Consider the following 15,135-nt stretch of genomic DNA (forward strand, 5'->3'; position numbering starts at 1 on the left):
TTTATGGATACTGGTGGATTGTCGAAGGTTGACTAAGGCTGTTATGATGGAAATATTCTGAATTGGGGTACTGGGCAGTTTTGTCATTATTGGTTTGTGCATTTTGTTTCACTGCTTAGTGGGAAAATGTTCAAAACAAATTTAAAAAGAGCTCTAACAAGTGTGCTATATTCAAGGAATATAGTTTATAAGAATACAAGGAATACAATTTAATACAATCAGGAAGGTGCATCAAAAATCACATGTATGACAGCCCAAAGGTAATCTTTATCCACCACTGGCTAGATGCATTTTGTTTGGATGTGGTGTGGGTTTCAATGCTGTTTCAATGAATGTGACTTTCAAGGGCAGAGAAGTTTTAATGCCAAATCTATTTTCATAGTGAGACAGTATTGTTTTCTTTAGCATATGTTAGTGTTTGTGCATTACTGTGCTGCAAAATGTAAAAATAAAATCCAAATAATCATTGTAGAAGTAAAGCAGTATACACATATTAGTGTTTATGGTAAATGGGGTGAAATAGCCAGGTAATGGAACATTGGAATGGCTGCAGGGGAACTCTGGTGTGGTGCCATATTTTGGTTGTCTGTTCTTTAGTTTGCGTTTGAAAGTTGGTATCCCACAATTCCATTGGAGCGGGTGGGGTTACATAATTATGTATGCAAATTAGATGTTAATCAGCATACAGATTTGTACCTATTTTTCATGGGCCTTGTCCAGATTTTTGATGTTTCCAGGTTGAGAGGTATGCTACCCTCCCTTCTTCCCCACTAAACCTTTTCCCTACTTCTACCTCTAATTGTCCTTTACTATATCTATCTCCTCACCAGTAGAATATAGCAATAACCCATGCCTGGGTGTGGGTAATGCGGGATTTACCCATGGTTGGCATGGTTTGGTACCAAACAAAGACAACCGTGGGTAAATCCCGCATTACCCACACCCAGAAGTGGGTTATTGCTATTATACTATGACATTATTTAAGAAAAGAAATAATTACTTTTCTTAAATAATGGCATTGTATAATGCCTCTTTGCTGCCCTTCCGCAGCTGTCTGGTATCCGCGGCAGTTCTGATGTACTGCGCATGCCTACGCAGTACCTCAGAGCTGTGGCTAAAAGCAACGGATGAAAGCAAGATCTCCATTGCTTTTTACTGTTTTGCTATGTTAAATGGGTTTAACATAGTGAGACAGCTTTAAAATAAGCAAAGGAGATCTCTGTTGCTTATTTTAAAGCTGTCTCGCTATGTTAAACCTATTTAACATAGCGAGACAGGTTTAAAAAAAAGCAACGGAGAAAGCAAGATCTCCGTTGCTTTTTACACACTGTGTCGCTATGTTAAAGGAGTTTAACATAGCGATACAGCTTTAAAAAAAGCAACGGAGATCTCCGTTGCTTTTTTTAAACCTGTGTCGCTATGTTAAACTCTTTTAACATAGCGAGACAGTGTTTTAAAAGAGACTTATACTAATGGAAAAAGTCCGGGCAACCGGACCTTTTTCCATTAGTATAAGTTAATTTACAACGTGCGCGCTGGCCAATCAGCATGCACATTTTGGAATATTAATGGGGGGTCATGGTATAATGGTCAACAACTACTGTTGCACTCTTATTTTCTCCTTCACTGCTGCCCAGTCATTCCTTACTAGCTTCCTCTCTCTCTACTTTAAATTCAGTCTCTCTTGGACTACTTGCCTTATATACATAGCAAGCCAACAATGTATATAATCTGTAATCAGTATTATCATTGTATACCTATTTTACATTGTTAGATTTTTTTTGTGTGTATTAGCAAATGTTTTTATTCTTGCAACTTTCATATATTTTGTAACTCTGGAGCTTTTCTCCCCGGGTCTCCACTGAAAAAGGGCCTCGGCCCAGATGGACCAACCCAGTCAACAAATGTCAAATAAATATTAAATAAACAGTTATATAATACACAATTGAGGGATAGCTTTATAATCCAAGTTTTTCCAAATCTTTGGAATAAACTTCCCCTTCTTTTTAAGCAGTATAACTCACTACCATGGTTTAAACATAAACTAGACAGCTTGATGGGTATCCAACAATTTACAGCAAGATTGTTTGGTATGACTGTCCTTAAGGAAGGAAATGCTGCTTGAGGGAGGGGTTGGCAATGCTGCAACGGTCATGAGTTTCAGTATCATCAAATTACCTATGAATTTCAATAGACTTCATCTTTTGAATATTTTCAGACTGTACCAGCTTGGAATATCTTTTCTGTCATTTTTTTGACTTCTGTGTTTTTTTTTTTTAGTATTAGTCATTTTATATTTCTGGCTTGCATTTTTATCATTTCTGGTGCCTTATCTACTCTTCATAGATCGATGGGTATTTTCTAGGCTAATGATCTTTGAGGATCTCAAGATACCATGCATTCCCATGATAGTTTTTAACCCGTTATCAAATTGCCCTGAGATGGGCTGAACAAGTTTATGTTGGGACATTTACATGTTTCCCTCTCCATGGGGGGGTGAATTTGTGGTTATCCATTCATTAATCCAAATTATGTTTGAAAAGAGTAATAAAAGTAGTTTACTTTATGTGGAGATGGTTTCGTATATGCTATATTCTCTGTGATATAAACCTATCTTCCTTTATGTTCTATTTATGTTGTAAAAGAGACTGAAGTCCTTTGAATGGTTTTTATGATACCATTAGACTTGTGAATGTGTAATAAGTCTGAAAGAAAAGGCTCTGATGAAGTTGTTTATGCAATGAACTGATTGTCTCTCAGTAGCCTTTATCTAGAAATGCAGTTCCCATCTATATTTCCATGTATTTATTCTAAAGAAATGCCATTATATTAATTCAGTGTACTCTTGGTACCATAGGAAAATCTATCAGTATTCTTCTGCATATTTATGTAGGGCCTGGCTACTTTGCTGTTTTATTTTTTAATCTGGTGTTAAATGTGACTGGACTGCATGAGTTATTTTATGTAGTGTTGCCCTTTGTTTGCATATCTGCTTGGTAACAATGTTAAGATAACAGCCATCCTATTAGACACTATTTTTGAATTGTCTCTGTTTATTATAGTTTAGTGCCTGGGACTACACTGTATATTCCACTGTAAATACGTTTTGCTTAGGTGGTCTAATTCACTTATCACAGTGAGTAGATATGTAAAGGAATAAATTACAAAGTGAATGTTCACTCTACAGTGAGCATATTTTCTAATGATGTTCAGAAACCATCCAATAAAAGCCAGTAATTTGTACCCAGTTCATGGCTATGTAGAACAGGGTATGTATGTCTTCCCAAACCTTGGCAAGTTTTTTTTACTGGAACAGAACTCAACCTATGAAGTATAATTCCCTGATGTGGTTTCTAAGTGTGCTTCAGCAGTGATTCCTTTGTTTTAGGGTTTTTTCCTGTTTAGCTGTGTTTGAAATTATTCTCATAAGATTAGGGAGCTTCCAGCCCTCCATAAAATATATATATATTTTTGCAGAGATGAGTTTTTGAAATGTTAATTTTGGTGGTTGAGGTTGATTACTCACTGATTTGGAACTTGGTAATTCTTAATGGAAGTGATACGCAGGGCAAAACAAATACAAAAGTTCCCTGCATTCAGAATTTATTTACTTAACATTTGTTTACCAGGAATGTCTGACTTTGAACAAGGCAATTTTCAGAGGAGGCCCAGGGAGAAATGCTCCAACGCATGTCTTTGCAATGCGGGAGGAAACCCACACGAATACAGGGAGGACATGCAGACTCCACACAGAAGACATCCCAGCCAAGGATCGAACTGGAGAACCTCTCGCTGTGAGGTGACAATGCAAACTGCTGCTGCCTCACTGCACCATCCGTGAGTCTATTTCAGGATAAAGAAAGGTAATTCAATTTCTAGTCCAGTGATACTATCTTCCTTTCCTTGGGAAGCCTTTATGAATACTGTATCTACAGTTATGTTTGGCTTTGTAACCTTAAAAAACAAGTTTATTTTTATTATAAAACTGTCTAAAACACTTTTTCTACACAAAGGCCCCACTTGACACAGGTAATACTCAAGAATAATATCATGTAATGATTTTGACATCACATACTGCCTAAGTTACAAATTTTTATACAGGCATCCTATGTTTCTATAAGGGCTTTTGGCATTTGACACAAGTATAACAAATTAGATTTTTATGCTTTCTTGACCTTGATTTTATCAGTCACATTTCCAGTTGCTTTCATTAGAACTTTTGGTGTCTCCTCCTTTTCTATCTTCTTTGCCTCACTACAAGAACAAGATTCACAATATTTGGTTTGCGGCAGTGAAAAAAAACTGCCTTGCACATTTAGGAGAATGTTACACATTTTGATCATGGTATACCTGAGTTTCAACATTTGTCAGTTTTCTTGTTTGCTCTGCTGTCTGGCTGAGAAGACTGGTTCCAATCTCAAGCATTGTCGCTGTCTGGTTTTGAACCACATGATGCTGAATCTGTGCCATTTCATTCTTCATGTTCTCCTGAATATAGTTCTCAAGCTGCAAAACAGAGACAATTAGAATTAACACATGTGCTTGACCCTAAGAGAACTTGCAGGTTTAAGTTCATTCATATAGACCATTGTTAAATATGAGAAAGAAAATATTTCCAAAGACGTTTGGCAAGAAGTCAATGGACTGATTTTTCCATTCTGTTTTAACAAAGATAAGATTAAAATTATGGTACAATAATCACACCGTCCTTTTTATACTTGCTCTTCTTTAATCAAAGAACATATCCTTTCACTATCCTTGACTAACTACACAAGACCAGAGAGGGGACATAACTTCTCATTTCCCAAATGAGGGTCCTTTTATTTGCTATATAATTAAAATGATTGAGCTCAAGGAGTAAAGGTAATTTGCTCACAATTTTATGATGATTACAATGTCAGGAACTGCTATGAAATCATATAACTGATATGTTTTACTCTCCTTCCCTTCCTGTGGGACAACTCTTAAGGCAAGTATTTCTCTAAATGCTTGCCAATCCCATTTACCCTTTGAATTTTGCCTTAACTAAACAGCTTTACTTCAGAAAACATAATTGCTCCCTGTGGTGCATTAGGAACATTAGAAATATCAATAACAAGCTATGCAGTATGCATTTTCCTTCTTTTTTAACTTTTTATCAAACATTTTTTAAAATACAAAATGAAAGAAACAAATGCAATAATGCAATACAAAAACTCAAATGAAAAAAATTGCAATCAAAATAAATGCAATACTTGCAAAAAATATAATATTTAGCCTGTAACCCAGAAACTTTAACTAACAATGAATCAGATAACAGAGACATTTTTGAAAGAAGACGCATTTGAAATGCAACAGATCTAGTCTCAAGGACATAATCAATGGGATGCATTTTCTTAGCAGGAATGATCAGCATCTTTTGACAGATGCACTAACAATTTGAAAGAAAACTGCATTTTACTTCACTTAAATTTTCTATATTCTTAAGAGTAAACTTGGCAAAAGAGCACTTGTTTACGACTGCATTACATTGTAAGAAACACAGGGAAAATGGGATGTTCTTTCAGTGCCTACTGTTACATTGCTTTACGAGATACGAATTAAACTTCAGCGATCATATTCTTCCATGATAAAGTGACCTAACTGAGTTGCAAGTAAGGGAAATCAATATTTTTTCATATGTGGGATTGCTGTGTTTCTTTGTCTCTTTTATGTCAGTACTCTGCAAAGCATACATGCACTAACTCCAGGCTAGACATACTCCAGAAAAGGTTATTTTTATTATCAAAAGTGCTGTGAACTGTGGAGTTAATATATTTGTATTCAGGAGAGTAGTAGAGTCCCTACAGCCGGGACACATCTCCCAGCCAAATAATATATTGCAATTATTATCATCAATCCCCTTTTTCTAATTTGTACAGGGTATTAGAGTATTGCACCAACTATTATCACTACTGTTAATTCAGTGTCACTCTCCTACCTTATTTAACCATCATGTCCGACTGCCACAGGTCTTCTATTATGCAGTCCATCCATCTCTTAGTTGGACATTCTCATCTCAACTTGCTTTCTTCCTGTCTCTTAAAATTTCCTTTAACAAATCATTTTTGCTTTCCTGCACGTGTGACTGAACCACTGTAATATGGTCTCCTTGACCTTATCAGTAGTTGGGGCTACTTTAGTTTTAGATCTGATATCCTTGTTTCTCTCTCTCTCTGCCTCAATATGCATCATCCTACCTATCTCAAGCCCTTCAGCTCCGTCAATTCAAGCTTCATCTGCACAGTTTTTTGAGCTATTCAGAAATAATGGACACATTTGTACACTTTACTTATCTGCTTCTCTTGCATTCTTCTATCACATGTTCTACCTGACACTTCATTCCGTGTCAGTTGGTTGCAGCACCTCTGATTCTAACTTTGACCACCTCATTTAGACTTCCTTTCTCTTCAGTCACATCTCCATATTTTTAAAGCTGCAAACCTTTTTCACTGTTCCCCTTCTGCCTAAATTTTCAGCTTCTTCTGATTTCCTATTAGCTCCCATGGCCACTGTCTTGTCTGTTCTCAGTTTCATTTGTTGTGCCTAAAGTTTTGCATTCCAGCTGCTTATCATTTAATGTAGTTCCAACTGCATACTACAGCTTTGTTGATCTGTCCCAATAAGTAGAATAAGCACAGAATAAAATACAACAAAATAAAAGTAAAACAGGCTGAAAATATATGCATCATGGGGTTTATATTACAACGTTGAAATGTTGTAATATCAAACACCAAATGTGCGGCACGTATTCATAGAAACGCATTTAAGCGATTCGATGAATACTTTACAGGGCAAAGGTGTAGTTGGCCAACTACACAGTGTTGCCCTTTTCTCTGTTGTAGTGCAATCTCAGAGTTGGTGTATTTATTTAGGGGGGTGTGGGGGGTGAAGCCTCCCACATACTTATGTTTGTAAGTGTGTGTGTGCTGTTTTGACCATTCGCACTTTAGTGCATCGGTCTTTATGTGTCGATGAAGAGGCATTCAAAATGCCTCTTACGTGTTACAATATAGACCCCCGTCATGGCAATGATCAAGTGCTTTAACAGTTCCCAAAGGCATTGTTCAGGTTTGCTAATTAGTAGGTACACTACTGAAATGTCAGCACTCATAAAGCCAAGTTTCAACAGACTGAAAATAAAATAGTTCAATCTTCTGTTTGTTCATCTGAGAACTGGGAGCTGAAGAAGTTAGGATGTTGACGTTTGTAGATAATTTCCTGATATTAACAAGGAACCCTACAAATGAAGCACCTGTTTTATTCTGACTGATTGTCAAGTTTTCATCTACAGTAGGTCTAAAAAATTAATTTATCCAAAACTGAAATGTTACCAGTTCTCTCTTTGGTAGGCAATGGTTACAACCACCTTACAAATGCAATGCCAATTTTCCTAAACAGATAGGAATCAAACTGCATCCCAGTGTAAAGGCCACCAACACAGTTAACCTGAGCAAACTGGTACTGGAGATTTACATTTAGTGCACTTATGGTCTAGGCTGTTTTGTCATTTCTGGCTGGCCAAATGGTCTTAAAATGACATTTTCTCTACAGTTTTTCTATTTTCCTACTTTTTAAGACATATACCAATCCTTCTGTTAGACCTTTGGTTATATAAAATAAAGAAATTAATGTTAATGGCCATAAGACAGTCAAGCAGGTGTAAGTTGTTTTATCATGATATACTGCCCAAGCTTAAAGGGGCTTATTTCTTCCAAATATTAAGAAATATAATATATGGGAGCCTTTACCCAGTAGAAAATTCATATGACACATGGAAGAACTTCATCCTTGTGGGCACGTGTTGAGGCTATTCACCTTTAAGTTTGTTATGGCATGAGAAGCAAATGATAAGGTGCAAAAGATGGACTACTAGTATGTGTTAAAATATCTGGGTTTACTGACGGTCATCATCTTCTTTCAGCTGTTTCCGTTAGGGGTCGCCACAGCGGATCACCTGTTTCCATTTCTTCCTGTCCTCTGCATCTTGCTCTGTCACACCAACCACCTGCATGTCCTCTCTCACCACATCCATAAACCTTATCTTAGGCCTTCCTCTTTTCCTGTTACCTGGTAGCTTCATCCTTAGCATCTTTTTCCCAAAATACTCAGCATCCCTCCTCAGCACATGTCCAAACCAACATAATCTTCCCTCTCTGGCTTTGTCTCCAAACCTTCCAACTTGGGCTGACCCTCTAATATACTTATTCCTAATCCTGACCACCCTCGTCACACCCAGTGCAAATCTTAACATCTTTAACTCTGCCACATCCAGCTCAAACTCCTGCCTTTTTGTCAATGTCACTGTCTCCAACCCATATAACATAGCTGGTCTCACTACCCTCTTGTAGACCTTCCCTTTCACTCTTCCAGGTACTCGTCTGTCACAAATCTCTCCTGACACTTTTCTCCACCCACTCCATCCTACCTGTACTCTCTTCTTCACCTCTCTTCCACACTCACTGTTACTCTGAACTACTGACCCCAAGTATTTAAACTCATCCACCTTCGCCACCTCTACTCCTTGCATCCTCACCATTCTTTTATCCTCCCTCTCATTCACACACATATATTCCGTCTTAGTCCTGCTGACCTTCATTCCTCTTCTCTCTAGAGCATATCTCCATCTCTCCATGGTCTCCTCCACCTCTTCCCTACTCTCACTACAGATCACAATGTCATCTGCAAACATTACAGTCCATGGGGACTTCTGTTGGATCTCATCTGTCAACCTGTCCATCACCATTGCAAATAAGAAAGGGCTCAGAGCTGATCCTTGATGTAACCCCACCTCTACCTTAAACACCTTAAACGCATCCATCACTCCCACCGCAGACCTCACAGCTGTCACACTACCCTCGTACATATCCTGTACCACTCTTACATACTTCTCTGACACTCCTGGCTTCCTCATACAATACCACAACTCCTCTCTAGGTACCCTGTCATATGCTTTCTCTAAGTCTACAAAAACACAATGAAACTCCTTCTGACATTCTCTGTACTTCTCCATCAACACTCTCAGAGCAAACATTGCATCTGTAGTGCTCTTTCCTGGCATGAAAGCATACTGCTGATCACTAATCATCACATCCCTTCTTAACCTAGCTTCCACTACTCCTTCCCATAACTTCATGCTGTAAGATATCAAAAATAACACTCTCACTTTTAAGCAACACAGTGACCTCTGAAGAGTCATCTAAGGAAGCCTAGAGAGACATTTAATATTAAATGGAGGGAGAGGTAAGCCAGCAAAATCAAAGAGAAAAGTGACACTAAGAGGGCTAATTAAGTCAGGCAAAGCCAACTTTGAGGTTAAGGTAGCCTCCCAGGAGAAAGGCAGCCATAATGCCTTCTACAGCAATGTCAGAAACCTCAAGGGCAACACATAGCAATGTGCTGAACTGGTGGTTAATGGTGTGATGTCCCACCACTGGACCAGTAATCAAGGAGCCTCAATCCTCACCACTAGCACCAGGGAGGATGACAGGTACACATACAGTATTTCCAGATGCAGCTTTCCGCATCAAGTGCAATTTCCCTTAAAGAGCGCACAGAAACCACAGTCAGTCCAGGGCTGCTTTCTCCTTCTTTCTCCAGATCCCCAATGAGACTTTCCACTGGCACAGTTATAGAGTTGAGATCTCAGCTGACTGGCCAAGCCAAGACCTCCAATAATCTCTCTGTCCAACCAGTGCTTTGTGTCCCTGCCCAAGTAACTGACACTCATACTCCTGGAGATTTGTTTTACACACACACACACCCACACACACACACACACACACACACACACACACACACACACACACACACACACACACACACACACACACCTGGGAAAGGCTGGCACAGGTTTACTAGCTATGCCCTCTTCTGCCCAGACTATAAGGTAGTTATTACTGCCACCAGCCACCTCTTTATCAGCTACTTTAAGGCCCTTAACAAAGGGTGTCCAATCTTACTGTGTAATATTACTGTAAAATACAAATGATAGTTTGACCAAGAGCAAGGCTATTAGAAGTGGCCTACACAGTGTCACCAAATAAATATGCAAGTACTTCCAAAACTTAAATATGTCTCACAAAGATTAGCTACAATGAAATGTTTAAATATATTTAATAATAAATATTAAAAGAACAAAAAAATACTCAGTATATAATCACAGTAACATCAGAGTTCAAAATCACTGTTTGTTTGTGTCTTTTGGCTTTTCCCATTTAGGGGTCGCCACAGCGGAACTCCAGTCCGCTAATGATTGGCAGTAGATTTTTATGTGCCGAGTTGCCAGCCCTGATGCACAACCTTCAACTAAGGTACGCCCATTCACGCATGTCAACACACAGAAGATGCTCTAGCTGAGAATCGAACAGGACACCATCTTACTGTGAGGCGACAACATTACCACAGCACCACCACTGCGGTAGAGTTCAAAATCACAGTAAATATTTAAAACAACACTGCAGGAGAGTCTAAAATAAAAAAAGAAAACATCTAAACTATACATCACTATATTCCTGACTGAATCTAAGAGAATTACTACACCCTAGTTACTTACTTGCAGAGCAACAAGGTAGATGTGGTGAGTGGATTCTGATGCTGTCAATTCAAAGACAAAATACAGAATAGTCAGTCTCACTCAGAGAGTTCTAAAATTAATATCTCAAATATTACTGCTGGGATAGCTTGCAGGATGGCATCACTTCTTGTCATCTGACTCTATTCCAGGTAAACCCCCCACTGATGCAACTGGTAGCATTTAGCATCTACCTGTATAAATATATAGACAAGGCTTTTTTAGATCTAAGGAAGATACGGGAAGTCATAAAACAATAAAAAAACACTTTCAAGACAATAAAGTGAACCTCTAGTTGTAGATATTGTGTCTGTTACTGCACTAAAACTGAAAGAAAACATCCTTTTATTACATGGCCATAAAGTAATTTTAATTTCAGCTATTTTTCTGAAGTTAACCTCTAGTGTTCCAGTTTCCATTGTTACAATATATACATCTAAACAGTTACAATAGTGCAAGTACATTTCTGTTCTAATTCAGTAGGGTACACTGTGGTTACATTTTAAGTTCAGTACTTTACAAGCCCTTTCCAACACACACTTCTGTACCCGCAGTTTGATATACACATAACATACAGTTCTAATACATTTGTAACACAAGCATATGAATCATGTTGATATTCACAAATGACATATAATTATTTACAAACTTCCAGATAGCTGGGCTGGCAGTATCTCCTTTTGTTCTATATAAATCATATTAATATTCACAAATGACATATAATTATTTACAAAATTCCAGATAGCTGGACTGGCAGTATTTCCTTTTGCGACATTTCTCCCATCCTCAAACACTTAAGCTAGTTTTTCAAGTGACCCTTGAGAAACGTTGCTTGAGAGGGTAAGGCCTATTTGGGAATACATTACCCTATTCCCTGTCTTGAGATTACACCTGTCTTGACCCGAGTACAGTGCTGCACTGCCCTATCATATGCCTGCATCCCTAGGCTCCACCAAAGTAATTTGGGATTTGGCTGGCTGGCACCCTGTAGCCATAGATCCCCCTCATACTTCTCCTGCCTTATACTGCAAATACTAAGCACCAGGGCCTCCCTATCATGGTAAGGTTTCATCATGTTAACATGGTACGGTTTGTGCCCCTGACTCTTGCCTAGCAGCTCCACCATGTAGTTAACATCACTGACTTTCCTTACCACTTTGAAGGGCCCTTCCCAATCTGCCTGCAACTTATTGTGTCTGATAGGAATGAGAACCATAACCTGCTGTCTAGAGCATACTCTCTAGCTCAAGCATTCCTGTCATAACAGACCTTGTTTTGCTGTTGGGCTTCTGCCAGGTTCTCATGGGTTCCAAACCCATGAGTTCCCTGAGCCTTGTCATGCGATTTAGGATATATGCCACAACAGACTCCTTGTGGGATTCACACTCACCCTCCCACTCATCACAAATCAAATCTAGAGGTTCCCTCACCCTATGCCCATACAGCAATTCAAAGGGTGAAAAACCTATGGATTCCTGGGGCACCGCTCTGTAAGCAAACAACAGATGGGGTATATATCTGTCCCACTCCCTCTTAAACTGGTCTGCAAATGCTGTAGCATGGCCTTTAGTGTAGCGTTTAACTTCTCATCCAGATCACTGTACATACTTATGTACAAGCAGTTTGATATACACATAACATACAGTTCTAATACATTTGTAACACAAGCATATACATCATATTAATATTCACAAATTACATATAATTATTTACAAAATTCCAGATGGCTCGGCTGGCAGTATCTCCTTTTGTGACAAATGGTGCCACATTCACTGAGAGTGGCGATATAGCAAACCTGATGACAGAGGACAAATTCAGTTCCAACTTTACTCCCTCACCCTTAACATCCCATCAAAAATGCTGTAAAATGTAACCTCTCCAGCTATAACTAGGGTGCATGTACTGCCCATACTCACTAAGGCCAATGAGCCCCAATACCATCCCAAGATGCCTTCTAAATAGTCCAAAATATGAGTTAACAGTACCCTCTGGAGTCATTACTTAACTATAGTCTTAAAACAGGCTGTGTGCCATGTGAATGGTAGTCTGCAACTGTCACCCCCTCTTCATAATGGAGGTCTTGCAAAAGATCCTGGAAACTACAGACCTATTAGTCTGTCTAGTCTTATTTACAAAGCCATGGAAAGAATTACTATGGATATTATCAGCAAGGACATTGGAGACCTCCAGACACTGGATCCATTCCAGTTTGGCTTTGTCAAAGGAAGGTCATGCTTACCGAATCTGGTGGACTTCTTTGAAAAGATCACTAAGGCAATAGATGAGGGGAAAATGCTGCATACTGCCTACTTAGATCTGGCTAAAGAATTTGATATAATACCCTAGTCTGGTACTGTTAACAAACTTATAGAACTAGGTATAAACCTGTATATAACACACTTGATAGCTAGCTGGCTCACTGGTAGGACTCAGCAGGTTATAATCGATGAGGCCACATCCACAAAGAGGCTGTTCACCAGTGAAGTCCCCCAGGAATTTGTGCTGAGCCCACTCCTCTTTGGTATCTACTTCTCAGATGTCAAAGCCATTGCCAAAGATTTTTGGCTGACCAAGTTCACAGATGATTGCAAACTGGGAGCAGTCATTATATCTCCTCAATATGAGAACATCCTTTAGGAAGGTATAATACAGACAAACACTTGGTGCCAAAGCCATGGCTTAAAACTCAGTACCAAGAAATGCATTATAGTAACTTTTTGAAAGTCTAACCCTGGGTAACTACATTATCAATAAAACATCCTTAAAAACTGATTCACTAGTTAGGGATCTGGGAACTCATGTAGCTAGTAACCAAGCCTTCGACCAGCATGTGTCCAAGGTAGTAAGAAATGTCTTTCTGTATTGCTCAACTTATAAGCAAGGGCTTGGCATCTAGGTCCAGACAGGTTATCATACTACTGTACTTTGTCCTCATCAGATCCATTATAGAGCATAATACCCCTTTGGTATGTACCTGACCAGACACATGCTGTAAATGGAATTTCCACAAAGTTCCTTACAAAATAAATACAGGGAGTAAACACAAAGTCCTACTCTGATCGCCTCAAAGCCTTGTCTCTTTAGTTGGTATCATACAGACTTCTGACAGGTGATCTTTGCCTGGCATACAGGGCATCCCTGGGATCCTGTTTTGATGAACCTTCTGCACTTCCACAAATCAAACAGCATAAGAGCTACTAGATAAAAAGACCTAAACTTGGCTTGTGACATAAATAGAACATATTAGAAAGACAGATATGTTTCTCAGAGAATTCACATTCTCTGGAGCAGGCTCCCCATCCTTGCAAAGCAGGGCTCCTTCCTATCCAATTTTTTAGAACAACTTGGACCAATGGATGGGTATTCAGAAGTTCACCCCAATCTGGCTCCTATGTCTCTGAAGGACAGAGGCAGTCAGTAATCCAGCACCTATAAAAATCAAATTTGTGGGTCACATTTGGGTTACATTGCTAGGCTTATAGGGGCCCTAATTCATTAGCTTGTACACACCTATGATCCTATGAGCCTATCAACACATGGATATATTGCAAGTGACCTATCTTCCAACAAGTTTAGAATTCCCTCTCATAGAACAACTAAACATGTAGAAACATGCTGCTTCTGTGAGATGGGACATGGAAGTTGTACAGATAAACATAGATGGAAATTAACTCTTCAATGTCAACAGAAAGAGAGAAGGGTCAAGCTTCTATTCTCACAAATACTAAGAGGAAAGACAGTCTGATAAACAATGCGAAGTAAATGAAATGAAGATACAGAGACAAAAACAGAAAAAGAAACTGAAGAATCAAAGAAAGATGGAGACGCAGGTCCACAGCAAAAGAACAATCAAAGTGACAAAGAGTGGAGAAGGAAGGCAGCTCATTCATTTGGGGAAAAAAATCAATCTATGCTGTGGACTGTATGAAACACATATGCTCCTAATATAGAGGAAAAGGTCTTGAGCAATGAAACCCAAAAAAGAAGAAAGAGGCAAGGAGGTAATAAGATGAGACTTCAATGTAATAGTGAATGAAGAGTTGAAGAAAAATCATAGACAAAAAGAATGGATCAGAATCCCCATCCCTGTGGTGTTGAGAGATGAAGATTTGACCACAGTTCATATGATCTGGATTTGATTAGTGGCTCTGGTGTCAGAGGAAATGGTTGTAGTAAGATGAGCTTGATGTGCTGGCACTAGCTTGCTCATCCTTGGAAGAGAAAGGCGGCTAGGCACTGCTGACCTAGTGGTGGCATAGTAAACTGCTCACCTGTAGTGGCCATGTTGGTTCATGCTACATCATGCAGGGACATTCCTGTTGAGCTGGGGGAATAGGAGATTTGTCAGTCAGCATATATTCTTCTTTATCAACTGTGAAGCCATTGTAGGTCCTCAGACAGACTGATGAGCCCACAACATACCACATGAGTCTCACTGCTGAAGGAATGGACAGGCTGAAAGTGTTTAAAGGGCAGAAATGAATAGTACATAGGACTTTCAACAAGCACAGGGATGCCCAGATCCAGCCCCTGGAATGAATGGG

General features: G+C 39.0%; 1 protein-coding gene across 1 annotated transcript in view; it reads right to left on the minus strand.

Moving 5' to 3' along the window:
* ANGPT1 (angiopoietin 1) overlaps window positions 1–15,135 on the minus strand; it is a 1,835,232-nt gene that overhangs the window by 1,145,941 nt on the left and 674,156 nt on the right. Inside the window, exon 2 of the mRNA XM_044065710.1 lies at window positions 4,351–4,506. Coding sequence (XP_043921645.1) covers window positions 4,351–4,506 — 156 coding nt within the window. The remainder of the gene's footprint in view (window positions 1–4,350; window positions 4,507–15,135) is intronic.

This window comes from Protopterus annectens, chromosome 3.part0, assembly GCF_019279795.1.
Source record: "Protopterus annectens isolate FY-2018-M chromosome 3.part0, PAN1.0, whole genome shotgun sequence".
Taxonomy (NCBI): domain Eukaryota; kingdom Metazoa; phylum Chordata; order Ceratodontiformes; family Protopteridae; genus Protopterus; species Protopterus annectens.